The sequence below is a fragment of the Haliotis rufescens genome, unplaced genomic scaffold, assembly GCF_023055435.1.
Source record: "Haliotis rufescens isolate VD_foot unplaced genomic scaffold, xgHalRufe1.0.p SCAF_1, whole genome shotgun sequence".
NCBI lineage: Eukaryota > Metazoa > Mollusca > Gastropoda > Lepetellida > Haliotidae > Haliotis > Haliotis rufescens.
The window spans coordinates 66,646,987-66,673,170 of record NW_025963779.1 but is presented as its reverse complement, the minus strand read 5'-3'; the positions used below and the strand labels follow the sequence as shown (position 1 = coordinate 66,673,170).

The following is a 26,184-nucleotide window of genomic DNA, read 5'->3' as shown; positions in this document are numbered from 1 at the left end:
CTGCAATACCCATCCCTAGTTATCCATATTGAACTGTATCATCAAATGTTAAATACGGAATGCTTCTCTGCAATCTTTAGCACAACTTTCTTGATGTGCTTCCAGATCAAAATCTTTTGTCCAAATTGTCATCTACAGGATATTCTTAAGGGAGATAACCAAACATTTCAAACATTTCTAATATCGCACACAAATATAGATACAATGTATACCAAATATAGATATACCAAATTCACTTTGATACATGTAGATTCTTTTCTTTTCTTTTCTCAAACTCATGTTACTGACTAAAGAGTCCAAACTCTTCATACATCTTAACACTGGGATGTTGTTATAAGTATCCAAAGCAGCAAGAAAATCTAAATATTTTTTCAATATTAATTTAAAACATTTGATTTTTTTTATAAATTAATATTTCAACTGGGAAACAATATATTACAAAGCATATATAATAGATAGAAGCTCCTTGCAGACTGTAATGTCTTTGTGCAAATATAAGGCTACGAGACAAGCAAGCATTGGTCATCTAAAGATGTGATTCTAACGATGTCGTCTACATTAGCAACACACTACACCATTGCATGTGTATGATATTAGAATCAACTGGTCATGTTTGGCACTATATCCACAACTGAATAACTATAGTAATAGTGTATAATATCCCTTTTCTATAGGGTATCAACATTACACAGCCACATAAGTGTCATGACTCAGAAACATGGACACCCACAGAAATAAGGAACCATGCCTGCTGTCTTCGAAAGTGCATGTGTGCTGTGCGATCCTTCCGCTTCCACACCATGCTGCAGCCTTCAAGACCCAAGTTCTCTCCCTTGGATCTGTGCTCGTGTGTGAAGGTCAAATTGTCCAGCCACAAGCGTGAGGAGATGGAACCCACTAAGACCACAGCGAGGGGTTAACTGGGATCGAGGCTTATGTTCTCCAGGTGGGACAATGGGTTGGGATCCGTCTGAAACATTTGCATTACACATTGATTATTATATACATGGCTAAAGGATGCATCAGAAAGTCAAGGAACACTTTAACCATATCAAGCAAGAGTTTAACACAATGTTGTAAATCCATAACGGGATTCACACCTGTGCTTTTGTTTTTTGTTTTGTTTGTTGTTTAACACCGCACTCAGCAATAGTCCAGCTAGATGACGCCAGTCTGTTAATAATCAAGTCTGGACCAGACAATCCAGTGATTGACATCATGAGCATCAATCCACTCAGTTTGGATACGATGACATGCATCAACCAAGTCAGACCACCTGTTCCCATAAGTCACCTCTTACGACAAGCATAGTCGCTTTTTACGGCAAGCATGGGTTGCTGAAGACCTATTCTACCCCGGATCTTCTCGGGTCTCCTGTGCTAAATTGATAGAAGAAGAATCTGCTCTGCAAAGACATTCTAATTAATACTTTCTTTACAGTCAACCAATCCAATCTGCTACCAGTCCAGTTTCTTCTCACTTATTGCCGCATTAGTAATTGGGCTACAGGGTCAAAGGGAAATAACTCCAAAAAAAAATTGTCTCCCTTTAACTAAGCACAAATATATACTTAGTTCACAACACACAACACTTCTCATTTACTTTACATGGCACAATGGTCAAGTTTTATCTGAGGTCACCGGTATATAAAGATGCATGAACTGTTCCTACTATATGGAACTGTACAAACATACATAAAGATGCATAACGTCGTGCAAGATGGTGTTATTGCAGATGCCAAGTTAGTCTTCACGGGTCTTGAATGACATTGTTATCCTTGTTACAACTGCTGCTCAGTAAACCTTGTTTTTGTTTATATTCAAGTTGGTATTTCTTGGATCCAAAGTATGTAGTGGGGCCGTCATATTGTTTTTACTCATTTTGGAGACATAAATGCGAAGTTAATTAATGCGAGCAAAGGCCACTCGCATTTTTCGCATTTAATTCATGCTCGCGTTCATTTCAAGATTTACAGTATTTGTGTGTGTTTCTCACGATCCATTAGTCTGAAAGTACTGTCTCAAGTCAAAAACTCTCGAGGATAAGAAAATAGTGAACCTATTTTCACATATCTGACAAAAAATGGGACGGTCAGGTAGCCTAGTGGTTCTGGGGCCAAAGACCCAGGTTCGATTCCAGACATGTGTGAAGCCTATTTCTGGTGTCCCCTGCTGTGATATTGCTGGAATTTTGCTAAAAGCGGCGTATAGCCATACTGACTCACTCACTCTGACAAAAAATACACAACTTCTCACTTGTTTCTGAACCAAACCAAAGGGGTTACTTTTGGACTTTTTATATTTTTCTCCTTCTGAAGTTGAGGATGGGGATGAGAAAGAGATGATAAGGGAATATATAATATGGATGGCCTCGAAAACTAAAACTAGTCCTATTGTCCCAGGCATAATGCATAATGGCCCAGGTACCCATTTGTCTCATTGAATTACTACTTTTGCACTGTTTTTTCTCTTTAAGTCATTATCAGCACTTATGCATAATTTAATAATAATCATCATCATCATCAGCAGCAGCAGGATCAGCATCAGCATCAGCATCAGCATCATAAGACACCAGTTCACCACTAGACTGATCCATTTCCAAGTTTCATGCAGTAATATTCAATGGTTTTGTAGTTCTGCTCCGGAAACGAGCACAACCCTCATTTTCAACAAAATCCAACTTGTCGTCATGAAAACATAATTGAATTTTTTTTTCAAAAATCCCAAATCATCAAAAGGCACCAGTTCCCCACTAAACTAATCTGTAAGGCAAGTTTCATCTCAAAATCTTCAATGATTTTGGAGTTCTGCTCTGGAAACGAGCACTACCCATATTTTCAGTATAAGTATAACTCATTGTCATGGAAAAAACTAATAAGAAATTAATAAATTCCAAATCATCAAAAAGCACCTGTTCCCCACTAGACTGACATATATAGAAAGTTTCAACAAGGAATATTTAATGGTTTTTAACTACTGCTCCAGAAACAGAAAACAGACAGCTGACAGACTTGGGGATCGCTATATCGCCCCGTTTTTCAAACTGGGGGAAGAAGAAAAGAGAAAAAGAACTACAATAAAATGAAACTGTTGATTGTTATGACTATCTTTTGTTTGTTTGTTTGTTGTTCAACACCGCACTCAGCAATATTCCAGCTATATGACGGCGTTCTATAAATAATCCAGTCTGGACCAGACAACACAGTGATTGACATCATGAGCATCGATCCATGCAATTGGGATACGATGACATGTATCAACCAAGTCAGTGAAGTGAGTCTGACCACCTGATCCCGTTAGTCGCCTCTTACGACAAGGATAGTCGCCTATAACTATCTACATAAATGAGCGACAGGAGCACATGCCATGACTTTGAGGCAGAGGCCCAATACATTCACGATGGCCAAAATAAAAGCTGAAATAATAAATGCAATCCAGTAGAAGATGAATGTGGACAATATATAGGAGTTGTAATCATCCCCACGCTCTGATGCCAAATCGTGTCAGATGAACCTTGTCCGAGTTCTACTAATTTTAGCATTTTGGTTACATAATTTTGCTCATTATCAGGTGCAAGATTTAGGTAATTTATATGCAAGTTGATGAAGACAAGAAACTACTTGTGATGTATTCATGGCAACTGGAAATGACAAACGGACAAGCTACACATCCTCATCCACCCACTACAAGGTCTTCTGGGTCACCAGCTACTGAGGTGGAACAATGCAGGGCTGATGAACCCGTTTCACCAAAGCAAAATGGACCAATAATTCATTTTTACTGATTGGACTACAGGAACTTCCCAAACCAAACGTTATTTCCTTGGACTGAGACTTCTTTTCACTTATTCCCATTTCGACTGTTTCACTTACAATTTCCTTGGCAGCTATGTCCATAACTTGATGAAAAAAAATTCTATGAGTGATTTCAGTGACACTATTGCCGTAATTATTATCTTAATAAACCAAGTGGTTTCATGTTGATCTATATCATGAGAAGGTGAAAGGCCAAAGGAGGCCAAAAAGCACTCCAAACAAGATATGTTATTTATATCATACAATGAAGGTGCATCAAATTCCATGTTGATACATGCAGAAATCCCAGAGTAATGGGCCTAAACAAAATGGCCACCATGGCAGCCATCTAAGAAAAATCATCAGAGAAACCACTGCTGGAATCCTACATGCAAAATTTTAGCATCATAGACTTAGTGGTTTCAGGCATATGACAAAAGGAAACAGACTGAGTAAGCTTGCTTGAACCACTACTTCAGGTCAGCTGACAAAAACATCAAAATTTATTCTTTTATTCCCCTCAACTTTTAGCAATATTGTTGGAGTACCCCAGATCCAAGCAATACAAGGAGGTTGTCCCAAGCTCCCCATGCAAGAGTCTACAGTACCTGCAGCCAGCAATACAGCACACAACAGTCAGGAGATGCAGATCTAGAACTACCATTACCTGTACCTCTGAGTACGCTGGTGGGGGGCGGTAGTCGTACACGTACGTGTACATGGGTGTGAACGTGAGGTCTCCCATGTTGGAGCCGGGTTCGTCGTCCTCGTCATCACAGAGGTTGACTGCACCACCAATACTTTCAGCATAGGTTGGTGGGTCTGCAATAGTGAAAAAAACATATTGACTTTACTGTCTGAGGAAAGATTTTATGCCTGCTTCAATTTAATGTTTCTACTTTTTCATACTTTTAATGACCTGATTTGTTTGTTTGTGTGTTTGTTTAACACTGTATTCACCAATATTCCAGTTATATGATTGCAAAATGTAAATAATAGAGTCAGGACCAGACAATCCAGTGATTGACATCATGAGCAACAATCCACTCAATTAGGATACGATGACATGCATCAACCAAGTCAGCGAGCCTGATCACCCAATCCTGTTAGTCACTTCTTACGACAAGTATAGTCCTCTATTGACTAGCCTGGATCTTTACCGGTTTCAATGACCTGAAGATGAAGTATGGTTTAATGTCGCTTTCAATATTATTGCACTTACATGGCATGTGTGTTAGTGTTAGTGTGTGTGCTTGCAGTAGTGTGTGTGCTTGAAGTAGTCTTGTAATAGTTTTATCATGTTTATATAGCCCTCTGAGATACCATTCTGCAGGTTAACATGGTTGGTTGGTTGTTGTTAAACGCAGCACTCAGCAATATTCCAGCTATATGACGGCGGTCTGTTAATAATCGTGTCTGGACCAGACAATCCAGTGATTATTATCATGAGCATCGATCCATCGAGCAATCCATTGAGCAATCGGGATCGATGACATGCATCAACCAAGTCAGCGAGCCTGACCACCCGATCCCGTTAGTTGCCTTTTACAACAAGCATAGTCACCTTTTACAGCAAGCATGGGTTGCTGAAGATCTATTCTCCCCGGATCTTCAAGGTTAATATGGATGCTTCCCTCAAACACATAGGATACCGACTTAATGCTCAGCATCAGGCAAGGTAACAACAAGTACCATCTTTTAACATCTTTTGGTATGACACAGGATGGGGATAAAACCACTAGACCACAGAGGTGGTCTCCATGACCAGAAAGATCTGTTTTTTGCAGCTATGCAACACAGGTAGCAGCACTAAACTGTCCTAATGAGCAGGTGAACAGAGATTATGATATAAGTAGATGTTAGTAGTGATTTTATGAAACAGGTATCAGAATTTGTGACAAATTTCATCAAATTCTATGGCTACACATCCCAGTGAAATGCTCCCTATATAACAAGAGTGTACAATCAGCTGGAGGAAGAGAAGCCTCTCACCTGGACAAGAAACGATGCTATGACATCATCAGTCTTGATGACTCAAACAGACATACCTGGCATTCCAAAGGATCCTCAATGTAACATCATTGTGTCCAATCTCAATTTGTTTTGTTTGTTTGTTTGTTGTTTAACGCCGCACACAGCAATATTGTATGCTTGTTGGATGAAACATCAGGGATAGTCTGTCTGAGACTCGTCAAACTCAAGAGGGAACTTTTCTCTTGTCCCGAAATCTAGTTATTTTACTTAATCCAGTCCAATATAAATTATGACTATATTGCATACAGTAGACTTTACATCAACAATGGTATATATGTCACCAATGTTGTACATTGTGTGAAATCTTCACTACATGTGTGCAATGAATGGATCGGATTAACTCTCATCATGAACTATGTGACCAATCAGTAGATACCTTCAAATGGAGGCGGCGGTGTGATTGTTTCTCTGTATGGCGGAGGGACAGGGAGGAAGTCCATGGCAAACTGGGCCTGGGTTTCTCGATAGAATCGGGACTCGGTGAAGCGGTAAGACTGTGCTCGGCGGTACGGAACTGTCCCGATGACGATAGGTAGATGCATTGTCAGGTTGTAGGCACCGGGAATATGCAGTGCAACCTGACAACATGGACGGAGAGAGATGGAGATACCCCACACAACGGACAACACAAGACTTGATAATCTACAACTCTACACATGGATGGGAAAGTAAACACATGCATACACGGTGACAGTGATTCAGCTAGACCCGCTCAGAGGTTCTACTACACCAAATCAGAACCAGTTTGGACAGTGCGGTTTTCGTACAGTGCCTTCAGTGCAGATCAAGATATCTGCAGGCTGTGATTGGAGGATATTCTGTAAGATTTTTTTGTCTTTCAAATATACATCCATCCAGTTATTAAAACTGACCATGTTTTTCTATATTTAGTACTGTCTTTTTCAACATGATGACTTATGCTGAATGTGACCACAGATATTTTCAAGTAGGTGACATTTGGTGCGAAACTGGGGGTGGTGTATTTAGCTTACTGTACTCGGAAAAGGAGCTGGCTAAGCTAGTCATTTTTTATTTTTTTATTGCTGCTCTCTGGCCAAACTGTGCACACACATACAGGTAATAGCTGTTGAATGCTTAGTTATTTTTAAAAAAAATATAACGTTACTATAGAAGTCTATTGGAAAACATTTGGTTGTGTGTAACCTCAGAGGCCAATATTTAGCCCCAAGTCTGCAGCAAATGACAGTAAAATTTCCCATTTTGAATTAAAAATTTCCCAATTCCTCCGAATTTAGGAAAATAGAACAGCAAAATATTCCAAGTTTGAACAATATCGCAGTTTCTTTTCCACATTTCCTGACAAGGACATTTAGGTTAAAATCTTTGATAAATCCCTGACTCTAGTCAAGCACTTCATTGGTCTTGACAGTGCTTAAAGTGTGTTTAGAAGCTTCACAAGTAAAAAGGGTCATCTCTAATTTGTCAGACAGCTTAAAACAACAACTTATATTGGTGAGGGAACATCAGGTGTGTGATAGGTTCCCTTAAATCCGAATAGACTAGTCCTGTCGTCAACAACTGTGAAACATTAAAATATGAATTACATACACTTCAAAGGGATTCCAGTTTACTTTTAATTGGCCTGCTCACTTGCGAATCAAACTGGTTATGTTAACGAAGCCTAATAAACTCACTTGTGAAAACAAGCAGTAAGCACCGTCTCACAAACTTCAGTGAAAACAAACATATTTACAGTTTAACCAGGCCGTTTAAAACTTCAAAGAGATTTCCAGTGTCTGGGTCATATCATTATGAGTAAAGGGGTGTGTGGCAGTTAAACTATTCCACTGTCTGACAAATGGGTGTCTGACAAGTTGGAGGACCCCATAACAAGTGGAGCTAGGGAGAAACACTACTACACGTAACAGTAGTAATTAAACATGACGGAATCAAGAGAACTGTTACCTTTACAAAGTAGTCTACTTTCATCACACAACAATTCATGATTGATGGCGAAACTGCTGGTATCTTCAACAACTGGCTATCCCAGCTCCCTCGGTTGCCAGGTGCAACAGGCAAACCAGTCAAAACGGTGAACTTAGTCCGCCTAACTCGAGACTTCCCGCTAGCAAAGAATGCTTGTGTTTGGTATAGGGTGGCATACGGAATAACAGTTCGTGAAGAATGGTTGTCAAACTCTGCCGATATTGCTATTGATTCCCCTGGTGAAAAACAAAACAGAGTGATGTTAATAATAATAATAATAATAATAATGCATGCACAGAGATATTTCCTATGCTGAAGTCAGAACTATTCCCGCCTTATCACTGCAGCAGGTAAAAGTCATTCTTGAGTCAGATAAACCAGTGGTTGATATCATGAGTCACATCCCACCCGAAAGGGGTACGATGACATGCTATCAACCAAGTCTTAGAGTATGACCACCAGATCAAATAAAGTCGCCACTCACGAGAGTGCAGGGGACCTATTCTACTCCGGACCATGAGTGTACTAGGGACCTATTTTACTCCGGACCACGAGAGTGCAGGGGACCTATTCTACTCCGGACCACAAGAGTGCAGGGAACCTATTCTACTCCGGACCACGAGAGTGCTGGGGACTTATTCTACTCCGGACCACGAGAGTGCTGGGGACCTATTCTACTCCGGACCACAAGAGTGCAGGGAACCTATTCTACTCCGGACCATGAGAGTGCAGGGAACCTATTCTACTCCAGACCACAAGAGTGCTGGGGGCCTATTCTACTCCGGACCACAAGAGTGCTGGGGACCTATTCTACTCCGGACCACGAGAGTGCTGGGGACCTATTTTACTCCGGACCACGAGAGTGCTGGGGACCTATTCTACTCTGGACCACGAGAGTGCTGGGGACCTATTCTACTCTGGACCACGAGAGTGCTGGGGACCTATTCTACTCTGGACCACGAGAGTGCTGGGGACCTATTCTACTCCGGACCACGAGAGTGCAGGGGACCTATTCTACTCCGGACCACGAGAGTTCTGGGGACCTATTCTACTCCGGACCACGAGAGTACTTGGGACCTATTCTACTGCGGACCACGAGAGTACTGGGGACCTACCCTGGATCCCAAGTGGGTGCTATCCCAGATCCTAAGAGAGCAATGGAGGAATCCCCAAATGATGGATGGACACTGGCAGATACAGAGGGGGCTCATCACCTTACATGTCAACCAGCCCTGGGTCATGCTTTTGTTCCAGTGCATAGAGAGTACCATGTCTTTTTCAAAGATCTCTGAATGGATACGGTGAGGGGAGATCAACGAAAGTTATGAAGGTGAATGATGGGTTCAATTACTGAAGAACTTGATCCTGGCCGTCGATAACTAGCACTGTACAGCAAATTGTCGTACCTTCAACCATTAGACTAAAAATCCCTCCCTGCTCCCATTTCTCATATTGTTTTTTGTGTGTTTTTGTTTAATGCTGCACTCACCAACATTCCAGCTATATGATGGCAGTCTGTAAATGTTCAAGTCTGGATTTGACAAACCAATGATAGATATTATGAGCAACAATCAACACCGTTCGGGTACAACGAACACAATCAACAAAGTCCAAAAGCCTGCTCACACGATTTATTAAGTCTCCTCTTTTGACAGGGTTTCCGGGGAGCTACTCTCACCAGGGCCCACTTGCACAAAGTGATCTTAGCGCTACGACTATCGTAAGCCTACGTTAAAGAATGGGAGCTACGATCATCTTTGCCCTAAGATCGCTTTGGGCAAGTGAACCCTGGAATCCCCATGGGCGTTGGTTTATCCTAAAATGAAATATAGTATGTAAATGAAAGCGATACACACCTGGGCAGTAACCTCGGCGATCGGTGCGGGCTGTGATGGAGATTGGCCCTGACATGCACAGCCAACAGCACAGAGTCTTCTCAACACTGCTCTCCACTTGGGTCTGACACACAGCAGTTAGACATGGTTTGTTTGTTTGTTTGTTTGTTTCTTAACATCACACTCAGCAATATTCAAGCTAAATAATCATGTCTGAACCAGACAATCCAGTGATTGACATCATGAGCATCGATCCACTCAATTGGGATATGATGACATGTATCAAACCAAGTCAGCAAGTCTGACCACCCGATCCCGTTAGTCGCCTCTTACGCCAAGTATAGTCACCATTTACGGCAGGCATGGGTTGCTGAAGACCTATTCTACTCCGGATCTTCACGGGTCCAGTTAGACTTGGTTTGACTCACTCTTCTGAAGTCCACATCACAACAGTCACACACACACATACAAAGTACCGAGGCTTCAAACAAGAAAAGAAGTTCTTAAAATGAAATTTTAGTATTACTTTTAAACTATACTCACCGACAAAAGAAACGTGAATACCATACATGTTGGTTAATAAATGAAGAATTACTCACATTCAAGAGATATTAGATCGGTTTGATTCAGAAACGAAGATACAAGTATGTTGTGTGAATCAGGCTCATGAATGCATCATTTGTAGCATCATAGACCCATGACCCGAGATTTATCCCACGCAGCATCACCATGTAAAGTTTGGAAATCATGTGCAGCATATTGTGATAAATACGCTGCGCTTACACTTGACTGATTGTCAGTTTTGTCATTAATTGGTTCTCATTCGAAACATCTCTTCTCAACATACATACTTCTCTATATGTTTCGGGGCGGTCGGGTAGCATAGTGGTTAAAGCGTTCGCTCGTCACGCCGAAAACCTGGGTTCAATTCCCGACATGGGTACAATGTGTGAAGCCCATTTCTGGTGTCCTACGCCGTGATTTTGCTGGAATATTGCTAAAAGAGACGTAAAATCAAACTCACTCACTCACTCACTACATATGTTTCTGTGGTGCATGTTTCTTTTGGTGGTGAGTATATAAAGGCCAAGAGGAGTTATACTTTATGTCTCAATATATTACTTGAATAGAAGACATTAATACATGATATCAGGGCCTGTTCTGAAAATGCAGGCAAGAAGTGTCCCACAAGGGTGACAGGGGTATGGTCAGGTGGCAAGAGTAGGTCTGTTATTTGTGCAGAAGGGTCATCATTAATTACATAAGTTATCTAGATCAATATACTTTGTTTAGAAGTGTTGTTTAAATATCCCGAGTCAAACTTGTGGAGAATGCAAATTGGTCCAAGCCTTGACAATCTCACACACAATCTCGATATGGCTACAGGACCGCCTCCGTGGTCTAATGGTAGAGCGTCCGCCCGGAGAGCGGAAGGTCCGGGGTTCGATCCCCGACCGTGTCATACCAAAAGATGTTAAAAGATGGTACTTGTTGTTAACCTGTCTGGCGCTCGGCATTAAGGGGCTAAAACAAGGACTGGTCGGCTCGGAGTCAGTATACTGTGTCTGAGTGGGGTATTCATGTTAAACTGCGGCATGGTATCTCAGTGAGCTAGCACTATAAATCGGCATCAGTCCGGACTAGTACAAGCAGCCACATACACACCCGTCGCTGTATAAGTGCAATAATCTTGGACGCGACATTAAACCCTATTTCACCTCACCACCACCATATGGCTACATGCCCCTCCCAACTTTCAACACAACACATGTTTTAAAATATGTATGTATGTTCTTGTCAAGCAACATCTGAACTGATACACATTAAAAGAAAACAAGCAAATATTCGCTCTGCATCTGCATCTAGGAACACACCTGGTACTCTGGTCTGTTTATATCGATGGGACTGATGACAGTGAAGGCTTTCTTCGTCTTGTGGTTGAAGGACCATGGCTTGTCCATCTCTGCTTTCAGCCAGTACCGCACACTTCCGTGCTTGCCTTCAAACGAGGTGGAAATACCACTGAAACAACAGCAGTAGATCAAACATATAGTTGAACATGGAGAAATTCAACTAATGCATTACTATTGAAAAGGGCATAATCTGTTGGTGTATTGCAATGGAACAGGGCATAATCCGTTGGTGCATTGCAATGGAACAGGGTATAATCTGTTGGTGAACAGGACATAATCCATTGGTGCATTGCAATGGAACAGGACATAATCCATTGGTGCATTGCAATGGCACAGGGCATAATCCATTGGTGCATTACAACGGAACAGGGCATAATCCATTGGTGAATTGCAACCGAACAGAACATAATCTGTTGGTGCATTGCAACGGAACAGGGTATAATCTGTTGGTGAATTGCAACCAAACAGGACATAATCCATTGGTGCATTGCATTGGAACGGGGCATAAAATCCGTTGGTGTATTGCAATGGCACAGGTTATGGAATTATTTCAAAACTGCCGCCAACTTACCCCATTGGAAGCTCAAAAGCAAAGTTAAATTCATGGCGGCCCTCTGTCAGTGTGTCTCGTCCATCAGAAACTTCTGCAAAATGATAAAAAGCCATAGAAACATCAGCACAATGACATAAATCATAATGTTAGTTAATTACACCACAGTCAGCAATATTCCAGTCACATCACAGCAGCCTGTTAATAATTAAGTCAAGGTCTGGCAAACCGCTGACTGAAGGCATCAAAAATTACCCATACCATCGTCCCACAGCTTTCCGTGAAGTCAAAGAGTCTGGCCACCGGATACAGTTTCGTTGACTCTTACAACAAGCTCTGGTTTCTAGAGACTAATTCTACCATATAATCCCCATGGAATACATAAATTATTACATACATCATTACAGGAGGCAGTGTTAGAACAGAGTTGAGAAATGTGTGACACTGTGTGCTGACCCCTGCATTGTGATATGAATTGTATCACATATCAACCATACTGTTATACCTTGCAACAGAAGCAAACACTGGACAAAACAACATTGTCTAACATTGCCTAACATTGTGTGACATTGTAAAATAGTTCAAACGGCATATACAATACCTCATCAAAAGATGAAGGCCACACAATTAATCATCACATCTTAATAAGATTTTTGTTAAAAGGGACTGAGAAGGGCTTTCATGTATTTGTTTTTCAAGCATTTTAAAAAGCTTAACATTATATAATTATTTGTCTTCCCCATTTTCCGTTTTAATTTTCATTCTTTTCAACTTTTTTACCTTTTTCATTATTTCCCCCCACTGACAATACCATAAAAGAAATACCTTAACCCCTAAAACATGTTTAATTTTCATTTCGAATGCTAAACCCAATGTTTTTTAAAGAAATTCTGTAAACCATACAATACAAATGAAGAAACCTAACATACTCAAAGCAATCAAAAGATTATTGATAATATCAAATAGCTGGTAAATATTTTCTGATATGAATTGACAATTACAATAGAGTTCTGAATCCTTATTACATAGGAAAACGCACAACTTTCTGGCTAACAACTTCTGGTACAATGCATTTAGCGATGTTCATAATCAGCAGATTAACAATCAGCCCAGCTTTAGAATGGTGTAAGAATTTACATTGAAACATTGCTAAATGCAATAAACTAGACGTTGTTATGCATAAATTTATATGTTTTCTTATTTACTCCCCAACTTCTAGAATGCCAATCAAAACAGTTACCTTATCATGTCATCAGCGGTTACTCCAATTAACTCAACATAGGCAAGATGGTGCTCTTTACCATGTTTACTGAGAGGTTAAAATCTAATGACAAAAGGATGTCTGCACGCCTTGTAGGGTATGTAACGTTTTGTGAGAAAGGTATTTTCCCTATTTCATACACATCCAAATGAGATAGAAGGGGTTAACAACAGTGCCAAATTTATATGGTTAGTGTTCTCTAGTAAACACTGGTAAAAGCATTTGGAAAAGTGTTTAATTTTCGTACTGTAGGTAAGTTCATCTGTAAGATGTGCTTAACAAAAAATTGGCATCTACTTGCTTCCCTCAATTTCTAACACCCATTGCTTACGGGATGCAAGTCTGCAGGATTACGTAGGCCTTAAACCTACATTTTTAACTAAGGTAAGGGAACAGTGTTTGAAATAACTTAAATACCCCAAAAGACAGTCGGGCAGGTGACCCATATGTGATGCCTGCCTATCTTCAAGGTTACCTGCCTGCATTCAGACATTCTAAATATTTAAAAAATGCTAAAAGCATAAAAGACAAATCGGGTCTTGATTCAGCTGAAATACATTAAACTACAGTTAGAACAAACTCACAGGGACCACTAATTTTAGTTCATAATAACCGTAGTTCATTCTATCCGTCAGTTCTTCATAAGCGTGTTGGTTATAAACAAAGTTTACTGTAATGCAAACAATTACTTGAGAATCCTCAAGGAGTTATAATAAAACTGAATCCTTAAGTAGTCTCAAAATTATCTGACAGTCAGGGAGCTGGAGGAAAATTTCATGCAGCCCGAGAGAAAAGTTTCCAGCCACAGACAGGCAGGCAGGTAGTTATTTTTGACACTGTAAGGGAATACTGGCTGTCCAGTTAAGCTAAGGCAGTTCACTGTCCTCAGTTGGGTCTTTTTACCATGGCAGAGGCCAATGATCATGGGTTTAAATCCCAGATGTCCTTGAACGTGATGGTTGGTTTGTAAGGATAATATCAATCCTCATGGATGTCATGAAAGTAGAATAGGTCTTCAGCAACCCATGCTTGCCGTAAAAGGCGACTAACAGGATCAGATTGTCAGGCGCGCTGACTTAGTTGATGCATGTCATCGTATCCCAATTGCTCAGATCGAGGGTCAAGATATCAATCACTGGATTGTCCGGACCAGACTCAATTATTTACAGACCGCCGTCATATAGCGGGAATATTGCTGAGTGTGGCAATAAACAACAAACCAACTAAAACCAATCATGAAAGTAGTCAACATCCTAAACCTGCATCTGTTAGTCTTTCTGCAGACATCAAGCTGACATGCTGTTATATAACTGTAATACTGTTCAAAGTAGCATAAACTGCACTCACTCTCTCATGTTGTGTGACTACAGAAGGATCACCTCATGTTGACTGTTGAGTGTCAGCAGTATACTAAGTTTGTATGTATTTATGTCATGCTGATTGAGACCTTGTAGATTAATACATTTCTTATATAAGGCCACACCTTTTTGAATTTTATGTTTCACGGATTTATTCCAGCTTTTCCATACAAGGTTGTTTGAAATATATAGCTATGGCTTTAAAAAATAAAAGAACTGGTTCTCAGGCAATGGCTTTTGACCATGGAATAATTCATAAAGTAACAAGATAATGGCTGTAGTGAACAGACTTTTCACCCCAAACAGACCTAAGCATCAATATGATTGGGAGTGACTGTCCGTGTGAACAATCAATATCAGCAGGAACCTACATGTACAACCTACAAGTTATTATCAAATTATCACAACAGTACACTTTCACGAACTTCTATATGTTTCATTACATTCAGCAGTGAATCAGCTTTGTCACAGCTTATTGTTGCAGTTTTCCCATTTCCATGGTATAAAGTATATTTTTCAAAAGTAATCACTGGTTCAGTCCTTATCTCTAATGTGTTTCCACAATTATCAACAGTCATTTCACCAGCAGATGTTTTTCACAAGCACTATCTTATGATTTCATTAGTGAGTGAGTGAGTGAGTGAGTGAGTATGGTTTTACGCAATATTCCAGCAATATCACGGCGGGGGACACCAGAAATGGGCTTCACACATTGTACCCATGTCAGGAATTGAACCCGGGTCTTCGGCGTGACGAGCGAACGCTTTAACCACTAGGCTACCCGACCGCCCCTATGATTTCATAATGTTCTTGACGTAACCAAGAGGGACGGAAAGTGACATCATATATTTCCATGGCAATGGTATATGTCATAAGACTCCTTGAGCTGTGTCTGTGGAAATGTAGAGCTGCAAATAGTTTCAGCCAAAGTAATTCTGTAGCTAAATACAAAAATATGATATGATTTTGAGTCCCAAACACATATATATTATTCAGTTTTGCATATGCAGTTCAGCCATAAATCTAACATGGACAAAGAATACTAAACATACATGATATATACACTTTATGATTTAAGTCTACAGTACAGTAACTAGTTTATGGTAATGGTATTCATACATAGATCATCATTCCCGGTTGATTTCCATGTGACTTTTTTTATGTTAGTAACAGCTGTTTTCAGTAAAACAGAATCTAGATTGGGAATCGGAATGTGCAAACATTAAGCTCACAATTCATACCTAAAATGGCAGATTCTTATGACATTTGATTACCATGTTTACCACTGCAGGCTACAGGGTCTGTGCCCAAGACTTATCTGTTGATTTTGTAGACTTCTTAAGCAGGCAAGCAGACATTTTACAAAACCTGGGTACTTGAAATTGTGCTGTGGCCAGGTGGGGAGTCCAGGTGGTACTGTTGCCAGGTGGGGAAAACAGGAGGTGCTGTGGCCAGGTGGGGAAAAGAGGAGGTACTGTGGCCAGGTGGGGAATACAGGAGGTGCTGTGGCCAGGTGGGGAATACAGGAGGTGTTGTGACCAGGTGGGGAGTCCAGGTGGTGCTGTGGCCAGGTGGGGAGTCCAGGTGGTACTGTGGCCAGGTGGGGAAAACAGGAGGTGCTGTGGCCAAGTAGGGAAAACAGGAGGTGCTGTGGCCAAGGTGGGGAGTCCGGGTGGTACTGTGGCCAGGTGGGGAAAACAGGAGGTGCTGTGGCCAGTTGGGGAGTCCAGGTGGTACTGTGGCCAGGTGGGGAATACAGGAGGTGCTGTGGCCAGGTGGGGAATACAGGTGGTACTGTGGCCAGTTGGGGAGTCCAGGTGGTACTGTGGCCAGGTGGGGAAAACAGGAGGTGCTGTGGCCAGTTGGGGAGTCCAGGTGGTACTGTGGCCAGGTGGGGAATACAGGAGGTGCTGTGGCCAGGTGGGGAATACAGGAGGTGCTGTGGCCAGGTGGGGAATACAGGAGGTGCTGTGGCCAGGTGGTGAGTCCAGGTGGTACTGTGGCAAGGTGGGGAATACAGGAGGTGCTGTGGCCAGGTGGGGAGTCCAGGTGGTACTGTGGCAAGGTGGGGAATACAGGAGGTGCTGTGGCCAGGTGGGGAAAACAGGAGGTGCTGTGGCCAGGTGGGGAGTCCGGGTGGTACTGTGGCAAGGTGGGGAATGCACCAAACTTCAAGGACCCAGGACTCCCTGTTATTTCAAATACAGAATGGTGGCCACAACATGATCAAACTGGTCCTTACAAAATATCTGCTTGAGACAGTTTACTGATCTTAGTAGTGACAAGAGCTCACTTATCATGCTTATTACATTGTGTAATAAATCTTAAATAACTCTGTAGAATAACTAAATGAATTCAAGAAATCTGTGGACCATGGTCATGTAGATGCAACATACAGTTTATTTCTTGAGTCTCATGTTTTGCCCACTCCTATAATTGATTTAATTTGTACCACTGTTAAGTGAGTGATTGAGTTTAAGCAATATTCCAGCAATATCACAGCGGGGGACACCAGAAATGGGCTTCACACATTGTACCCATGTCGGGAATTGAACCCGGGTCTTTGGCATGACGAGCGAATGCTTTAACCACTAGGCTACCCGACCGCCCCACCACTGTTAAGAAAAAAAGTTTTCAAGTCAAATTTCATTATTGCACCAAATTCCAACTTCCTGCACAAGCCATGCCATTCCTAGTTTGTCAGTTTCATGGCCTCAGGCCTGTCTCATTATTCTTGGAGTCACATGCAGGAAGTGTGGCCTAAACATTAGAATTTACTTTACCTTTAGAGATTTGTCCCCTACTAAAAGTGTAAAAAAATAAAAATCCTCTTCAATTGCTTTTGTTATTGTTATTTCTGATATATTCCGTGTATAAAGCTGACTGTACCATTTGCTTTGATGTTTGTGAATCTATGAGCAAATATGCTTATTTCTGTCCTTGGAAAAAGCTTAAGTAGATTTCTGTCATAACATGAGGGGGAATAAAAAGAAGCAATAGTTAAATGAGATGCGATCCCGTTCACGCAATAACGGGAAGTTGGCGATAATTAGTCCTCGCTGACAACTAGTCGCAAGCCAGTACACAGCTTCGAAAAAGGTCATGATAAACAAAAATACCTTTTTTGCTGGAAAACTATTTTTCTGTGAGACTCAACTAGCCATCAGAGCCACTGACACTAACTTACACTTTGGAAACTTAACTAGCCACAGGCTAGTAGACATGTGTTGGTTTGTGGAACAGGGTATTCAAGGTAACAACTGAATATGTTCAAGTAACATACCTTCTATACCAGATCAAGGCAATAACAACGATACAACATTTGATTGTCTTGTATCTACGGGTCTTCAATCATATTTATATAGAACAACAACTGGTGTAAGAAGAAATAGATACTGGATATCGGCAAAACAGAATTAAAGGGAAACCTATCGCAGAGCTAAAAATTTCAGACGTTCATATCACGCCTTTTTAACACAACGAGCAGACAACATCGACTATGAACAAGCTGACGCGCTCACCTCCACCAAAAAGAACTTGTCGTTTGAAGAAATACTCCACCTCAGCATTGTAATGTTCCGTATACGACCCCAATCTGCTTCCCGTACTTCGCGATTCCGTCCAGTGAACTTTAGCAACCCCTCGCATGAACACTCGCAATGACCTCATTTTCATATCGCCTTTCAGTTCCACTACAACCTGCCCGTTAACGCACTCGCCTGGGTGAAACACGGATCGCTGGTCCGGGAATACAATCTCGAAGCATTTAAGTTTCCCCATTTTCACCGATAAGACTTCAGTGGTCAAGGAGTGTCAGAAAATCACTAAAGTAAAGGTCATTCCATCCCTTCCTGGAGAAACCTCCATTTTGTTTTGGTTCCACAGACCGGAAGTGACCTTTGACGTGAAGTTAAAAGTAGGACACGGCTGTAAGTCTTAGTACCGATTCTTGGAATTTTGGTTACAGTCGATTGTTTGTCTCGTGACGTGATAGTGTTAAAAGTTAATAACTCATTCAGCAAAGGACAGGGCACATACATATATTCCTAAACTCTACCAGGCTCATTACGATGTAATTTATGAATGAAATAGAATCAGTAAAGCTAGACCTACAATACGACATCTTTTCAGATTGCCCTACATTACAACCAAGGTGATAAATTAGGTCTTTAATAAGAGAAAAAAACATGCAAGTTAACATTAGAGGAAAATGTGGATGGACAATGCAGTTGAATCAATATATAATTAGGTCGCCGCTCTTTGTCACGCTGTGAAAGAATCAACAGTATTGAGTGAAGCTGCTGATAAATCTACTGAAATTCTTGATTTTGATGGCTGCATGCAGGCGAGCGACAACTCTGCTGTTGTAAAACTGTGTTTGGTTTTGAAATATCAACATGTAACGTATTTCTAAAGAGGAGAATAAATACTATTATTCTCTTCTATCGTATTTGAAGGTTATCCGGATCAGCTACATCTTGACGCTCCATGCACGTGTTGTGATTCTTACATAGACTCCATATACGTACACAGTTACGTTTAGTGGATTAGTAGGCCATGCGATATTTAGTCTTTTCTTTTTCGTTTGTTTGCTGTTTAACGCCGCACTCAGAATAATCTAGCTTTATGATTGATGTCATGGGCATCGATCCACGCAATTGGGATACGATGACATGCATCAACTAAGTCAGCGAGCCTGACCACCCGATCCCCTTATTCGCCTCTTACGACAAGCATAGTCGCCTCTTACGGCAAGCATGGGTTGCTGAAGACCTATTCTAACCCAGATATTCACGGGTATTGTCTTTTCTATTTGTATACATTCTTAAATAACGACACTGAAAACTTTTCTGTTGATCAAACGGATATAGTACAAGTAACAGACACAAACAGTTATACTCGCAGAAAATATTAACTTGGGTATTCTTACAATATATTATCCATAGACATGCATGTTTACTAAACAATGAGTATATTCATTCTCTAACATTCATGGGGATATTATTTTGATTCTAAATTACTATCAGGACATACATTCCCCTAATAATTATTGTATTTTGGTCAATCGGTTTAATGAACCATTTAACGCACGGTGTAAAAGTAATGATTATTTAGGTTAAGTAGAACAAATTTTATATATAGTTGTCTGTACGTGCCTTTCTGTACTCTCGGCAGAACACAAACAGAGTATAGTATGGTAGCCTTAATGCTGTATTGGATGAAAGTTGACAGTGTTCGTATATTTGCTTTGAATGAGATTTAATGACACGCATAGATGCACATAATATTTATTTGTCTCACATGTTCATCTTTTCCCTTGTATACTAGAGTGTTATAATCATAGTCTAATGTATCACTATAGAAATGCCTGGTCAGCGGAACATCATGTGTGTGGTGCATGATGTTTAGTGCTGTTAAATATCATGTAAAGCCCTTATGTTGCGGATAGCGACTACGAGCGAATAATTTTGTTTGTTTGTTGTTTAACGCCGCACTCGGCAATATTCTAGCGATAATGACGGCGGTCTGTAAATCATCGAGTCTGGACCTGACAATCCAGTGATTGACATCATGAGCATCGATCCACGCAATTGGGATACAATGACATGCATCAACAAAGTCAGCGAGCCTGATCACCCAACCCCGTTAGTCGCCTCTTACGACAAGAATAGTGACATTTTACGGCAGGCATGGGTTGCTGGAGACCTATTCTACCCCGGATCTTACGAGCGAATAAGGTTCAGTTCAGTTAGGAAACGTAATACAAACGTGGCGGTTTTATTTCGTATTTCGGTTGGCCCAGTCGTCAAAGGCATTATATTTCTAGGTTTGTCAGCACCATACCCGTGCACGTGGGTTTCACCGAAGTGGTAAACGTCTGAGACCTGCATCACTTCGGGCTTTCCTCCCACATTAAGCTGACACGCCGTGATATAACTGTTATACTGTTAAAAGCGGCGTTAAACCCAACTCAGTCACTCTTGAAGATAAGTGGAATATGTATTAAAATATATCGAAATCTGAGGTTCAAAGGGTATTTGAACTTCAGAGTAACCCGATCCATATCAAGTGTTAGAATACAACAGATCAAGCTAATTTAGGCGACACTATATTACATTTGTACTAACAAAGCAGAAAATGAAATAAAAACACTCAAAATTGTATTTATATTTGTCCGTTGGTTAAATATTGTACAGAAATAAAAAAAAATATAAAGCACAACATTTAAGTACATGTTAACTCGATAACTCTATGTAGTTAATTTGTCAAATGATCAATGCTAACACCTTGTAGAGAGAACAAACCCGTCTCCAAAGGAAGAAAATACATACCGTTTGCATCAGCACCAAGCAATTCAAGCAGCATAAGCTTCTATTTCGTTCCCAAGATCATTTCTCCAAATATAAAAAATACAAAACAAAAAAGCTCAGCCACACGACTTTAGTTTTATGTTTCTTTCGCAATGGTTAACATATACAAAGTTTTTCTTCCGCAATGTTTTCATCATTTAGAGAGACAATCGACGAAGGGACGTAACTCCTCCGTGCCTAAGGGGTATCGTGCGTAGATTTTGTACCAGTGTTCTGTGCATGATCTGAGTTACTATATTATTTTGAAATATGATAGTGACGTTTGACATCCAATGGTAAAGCGATGTATAGAGGAACAAAGAACCCAGGATAGTATAAAGATCGTTAACATGAACATAGCTTTCATGTTTGTTTGTTTTTTCGCTTCGAAATAATAAAAAAAGAATGGCATCAACACTATATATTAAAGAGTCTCTATATGTCGTATATCTCTATGCATTGACTAATTTGTAACGGAAGATTACAAATATGAATAAATAGTACAATCAATGGAATTGTCAATCGGAAACCGAAGTGGGTTATCTCCCTTGATATTAGTGACACTGTGTATACAGAAGTGATATAATTAAAATATAGAAATTAATGAAAATGTTTGAATGGATGTGACTTATGAAAGTAAAAGGGACATTTGCCGTGTGTACATCAGGCTACTTTAAATGGTCCAGTTACATAATATGAGACTCAGTCGGAGGCGGTTGCTGGCTTATTGTAAAAACTTCCTGTCTTTAAGCCGAATGTCGGTTTCAGTACCCACGTGGCTACAATATGTGAAAATACATTATCAATGCAGACGCAATATTACTATAAGCAGTTTAAAGGGATGGTGGGGTGGGGTCTCGATGAATTAACGGTATTTATATTTAGTAACGGCTCGTTTGATAAACATCCTCAAATCTTACCAAGCAGAGGATGAAATAAATATGTTCACTTAAAAATTAATGTAAACATTACGTGCAGGTCCGGGGTGGGGGTGGGTCTGGGGGTGGGGCATTTAAGGGCCACTTAGGACCCGTATTTTGGGGGGTTAGTATTCCATGAGCAATAATGCCACCAGATCACTGTGTAAAATAAATATTACACTGCACTAAAACAGAAATTAAACATTTCAATTATCGTGAGTGAGTGTGTAAGTACGTCGCTTTTAGCAGTATTTCAGCAAAATCGCGGCTGGGGACACCAGAAATGAGCTTCACACATTGTGCCCCTGGGGAATCGAACCCGGGTCTAGGCTACTAGGTTAACCCACCGCCCCTTTGCATTATCGACTATAATAAGGAAAAAGAGGGCTCTAATGTATGTTTACTAACTGATCATGGATTTTAATTTCAATGTACAAAAATATAAATCTTTATGACGGTATGATCTTCTCCCCCACCCCCCACCCCCGATCCCCGATCGACAACCCACCCCCGATCCCCGATAGATATATTGGCCCAGGCTAAGCCCCCACGTTTTCAAATTCCTTTCCACGGGCCTGTTCGCTGTATTATTACAAATGCCATGCAGTTTCATAATATATAATAACATACATGTATATGAATAGGAAATAACAATAAGCTAAAGGTCAGTTGTTACCATCCGTAAGTACTCTTTAAGTCGCTCCACGTATGTCATTTACAATCGCCCATAAACGCTATATACACGAACTCACGGTTCGCTGAATGAGTCATACATGCATCGCGGTCGTTCATTTATTATCTAGTGAAATGATCGCCTAATTGCATTTGTTCTCTCAAACTGAGTCATCGAGTACATACCCCAAGTGTTTATAAGTATACACGTGACATAAAGGTAAATAGTCTATTTTTAGAACGACATATTAAAAGGCATGATTACAATATTGAAATCTGCTATTTAAATAGTTATTTAATTCAAATATTTGTGCTGAAATTTAAGTTCAGTTGAATGGCCAATATTGAAAGTATCAAAAGCGTTTTGAATTTTCTGTCAGAAAAGTTGACATTAGGACAGACTCGGTCGATAACGAAGGTAGGCGGTCATGTGACCGGGCACCTGACGTCATGAAATCGACTAGCATGGCGGAGTACAGAAATCGTGTCACTGGCGGTGGATTTGTTTACTATCGACTGTAGTAGTCCCACGGGAGTGTACACAGTAAGTAATGTGTGTATGTAAGCGCATTATGATATGATAGGGAAATGATAACCGCAATGGTTTGATTTCAGTTCATAATGAAATGTGCGACTGTCTGGGACGGAACCGGTGGGAAAGCTATAAAACTTCCTCCGAGTCGGTGACTGAGTCACACCCCAACGACTCCGGTTCACAAGGCGTTATAGTCTTGACTTGATACACACTCTTGGACCTGTTTGACTTTGCGGATATTACACATCCTAATCCTCTACCTAGTGTCAGCTGGCGGATTATGCCGTCTTTTGTTCGAATAGCTGCATCACCTGTGGAACAGGCCTCTGTTGGTATACGGGTCAGTGAACTACAACTGGCTTGTCTGCAGAACCACATTAACCCAACACCCAAGGTGGCTTTTCCGAGGTGTCCCACAAAGGATGACTTGACATAATAGATCAAGTTTTGTGGTGTTACTGTCGTAAAGTTTGTTAACACTTTTTTTATGTGTGTAAATCGTAAATGTAGAAAAGCTGATGTTTAGAGAGTGACCCTCGCCCAAAAGTCGCCTCCAAACACTCCATATGTGAGGGGACGTTGAGGTCATGGCTGCTGATGAGACAAGTTGTTGATGGGTAGGGAGCATGGCACATAACATCTAGTAGGAAGTGAGTGACAGAGGAAGCTATATTTAAACCTCATATCCCACATCTTGCCGGATATATTTAATTTACAACTGATTATTATCAAACAGATCAAAACAATGTTGCAATATGAATGCAATATGGGTCTATATTCCCTGCAAGGAAATGAAAGAAGTCTCTACCAGAACAAAATAACCAATGCACAATGTTTATATTTGAAACAATGGTGTTGAACATGGCAATATGTTCACATGTGTGACTAATTGTGACATGTTATTCTGGACTTGGTCTGATTATTTTTATGATTGTATTTAATATAAATTGTCCTTGCCTGATAATATTCATGCATACCATTTTAAAATGCACTATGAATGAATCGTTTACTGTTTATTATATCTAAATAAGGCTCTGCGGTAACCCAGTGGTTAAAGCATTCACTCATCACATAGAGGCCCGGGTTCGATTCCTCACGTGGGTACAATGTGCCCCCTGCCGTAATATTGCTTCATTATTGCTAAAAGCAGCGTAAAATGATAAGAAGAAGCTTGTAAAATTTACATTAACTTACTTCAAAATTTAATATGACTTTTTTTGTGGATGTCATCGATCAGTAGAAAACAAGGGTATTCATATAACTTTAAGAGAGAATGGGACAGTTCCTTGTCTGTTGTTATCATGAGAAGGATTTGTAGTTTTGGTTAGCAGCATATGAACATTTATGATTCATATTAACTGTGACTTCACTGTGCTAAGAAAATGTAACCTTTGCTGATATTTAAGGAACAAGAGGCATTCATTCAGCCTTCAAAATTCATGCTGGTCCACCAGCCTCAGACAACTAATTTGTGCTGAGGACAAGTGAAAATACAATGATGGCAGTCCTCACAGACTAGTAGCATTTGAGGGCTATAATTCTGAACCAGTTCTCAATGCTTCAAGTTTTGCAGCAAATTAAAACTGAATAAAACTGACAGAAAATGTAAACATTGTAAAAGAACATTTCTGCTTCAAGTAGAATCAGTACAAATTAACCCTGAGGACTAAGCATAAGTGATTTTTTTTTTTTCGAAGGCTGTCATTGTGGTATCTATTGGTATGTCAAATTATGTATGCTCAGTCATTTCCCATCTGGCCTTAGAGAGTGTGCTACATTGCCACTACCCCGAGTGTTCTATTCTCTGGATCAATTTCTAATTTGTATATTGACAAGATATCCAATTTGCTAACAATACCCGCTGTGGTGTACCTGTGTATTCGCACCTTTGTCTGCCTGACCTGACTACCTTCCTTGATGAAAGCAATATGGCTGTGCGGTACACTCTATCTGTCCTGATTAATCACTGTTAGCTAGGTGGATTTGTTAGGCATTTGGGTGATTTATGAGACGGCTCATACTATCAGACAGGTGGACCAATTGCCTTCTCCCAAAACAATTGATTTATTTCACTTATGTTGCTACTAATGCGGAGTGAGCTGGGGTGGACACCACTAAAACAGTTACTACTGATCTGTTATTTGACAAGTGCATGGTGTTTAAATCGGGGTGTGCTGACCAATGTGCAAAGCAAGTGGACAAGTTCCGGTTCTAGATTTAGGCATGCGTTATCTGTAAAACGGGCGCACTAAAACAGACTTGATAATCTTTTATGGGCGGAAAACACTTTGGAGATTGGGGTATTCATATAACTTTAAGAGAGAATGGGACATTTCCTGTTTTGTTGTTGACATAGGAAGGATTTGTAGTTATGGTTACACGTGATTATAAACGTTAATGATTCATATTAACTGTGACTTCACTTTCCAAAGAAAATGTAATCTATTATGATATTTAAGGAACAAGAGGTATTCCTTCATCCTTTGAAATCTCTGCTAGTCCGCTAGCCCGAGACTACTAAATTGTGCTGAGGACAAGTAAGAATTCAATGATGTTTATCTTCATGATCAAGTAGCATTTGAATCAGTTCTCAATGCTTCAATTATATGCTGCAAATTGGAACTGAATAAAACTGACAGAAAATGTAAACATTTTTGTCTGGTTCAAGCAGTACTAGCTACAAAGTCTGACTACTCTCGACTAGACTCTGGATTGGATTTAAAAAAAACAGAATTTCTTAGGCTTCAGCGATGACCATGATTTTTGCAATGATTGACAGTCAGACAGTCAGTTTGTGCATTTGGTAGCCTTGTGGTTGAAGTGTTCGCTCATCATGCAAAAGGCATGGGTTCGATTCCCCACATTTATATAATGTGTGAAAGACATTTCTGGTGTCCCCAGCCAGTAATATTGCAAGCACTATTGTTCCCCACAAATTGTATTGCACCCATATCGGGATTTGTATCACATCGCACCCATGGTATCGGGATATGTATCACACCCATAGTATCGGGAT

General features: G+C 40.4%; 2 protein-coding genes across 3 annotated transcripts in view; one reads left to right on the top strand and one right to left on the bottom strand.

The window, feature by feature from the left end:
- Window positions 1-229: 229 nt before the first annotated feature.
- Window positions 230-18,566, bottom strand: LOC124134121 (arrestin domain-containing protein 3-like). 2 transcript variants are annotated; one of them, XM_046498793.2, is made up of 8 exons: window positions 18,213-18,566; window positions 12,094-12,166; window positions 11,484-11,631; window positions 9,631-9,733; window positions 7,754-8,010; window positions 6,204-6,405; window positions 4,461-4,615; window positions 230-970 (listed from the first exon to the last, which is right to left on the bottom strand). In XM_046498793.2, the coding sequence occupies exons 1-8, from the start codon at window positions 18,469-18,471 to the stop codon at window positions 917-919; spliced, it is 1,251 nt and encodes a 416-aa protein (XP_046354749.1). In that variant the 5' UTR covers window positions 18,472-18,566; the 3' UTR covers window positions 230-916. The 2 variants fall into 2 exon arrangements, with proteins under 2 accessions (XP_046354749.1, XP_046354750.1); XM_046498794.2 differs by having other exon boundaries at window positions 4,467-4,615.
- A 4,496-nt stretch (window positions 18,567-23,062) lies between these two features.
- The window catches only part of LOC124134123 (A-kinase anchor protein 13-like), a 265,224-nt gene continuing 262,102 nt past the window's right edge, over window positions 23,063-26,184 (top strand). The window contains exon 1 of the mRNA XM_046498796.2: window positions 23,063-23,177. The gene's annotated coding sequence lies outside the window, so the exon portion shown is untranslated. The remainder of the gene's footprint in view (window positions 23,178-26,184) is intronic.

Bases quoted from the DNA above. Each gene is read 5' to 3' on its own strand.
- LOC124134121 (XM_046498793.2), bottom strand. From the start codon at position 18,471: ATGGGGAAACTTAAATGCTTCGAGATTGTATTCCCGGACCAGCGATCC. The intron at 12,167-18,212 runs GTGAGCGCGTCA...ATCATTTTGCAG, and splicing joins ACAAGTTCTTTTTGGTGGAG to AAGTTTCTGATGGACGAGAC. The intron at 6,406-7,753 runs GTAACAGTTCTC...CCATGTTGTCAG, and splicing joins AAGTAGACTACTTTGTAAAG to GTTGCACTGCATATTCCCGG.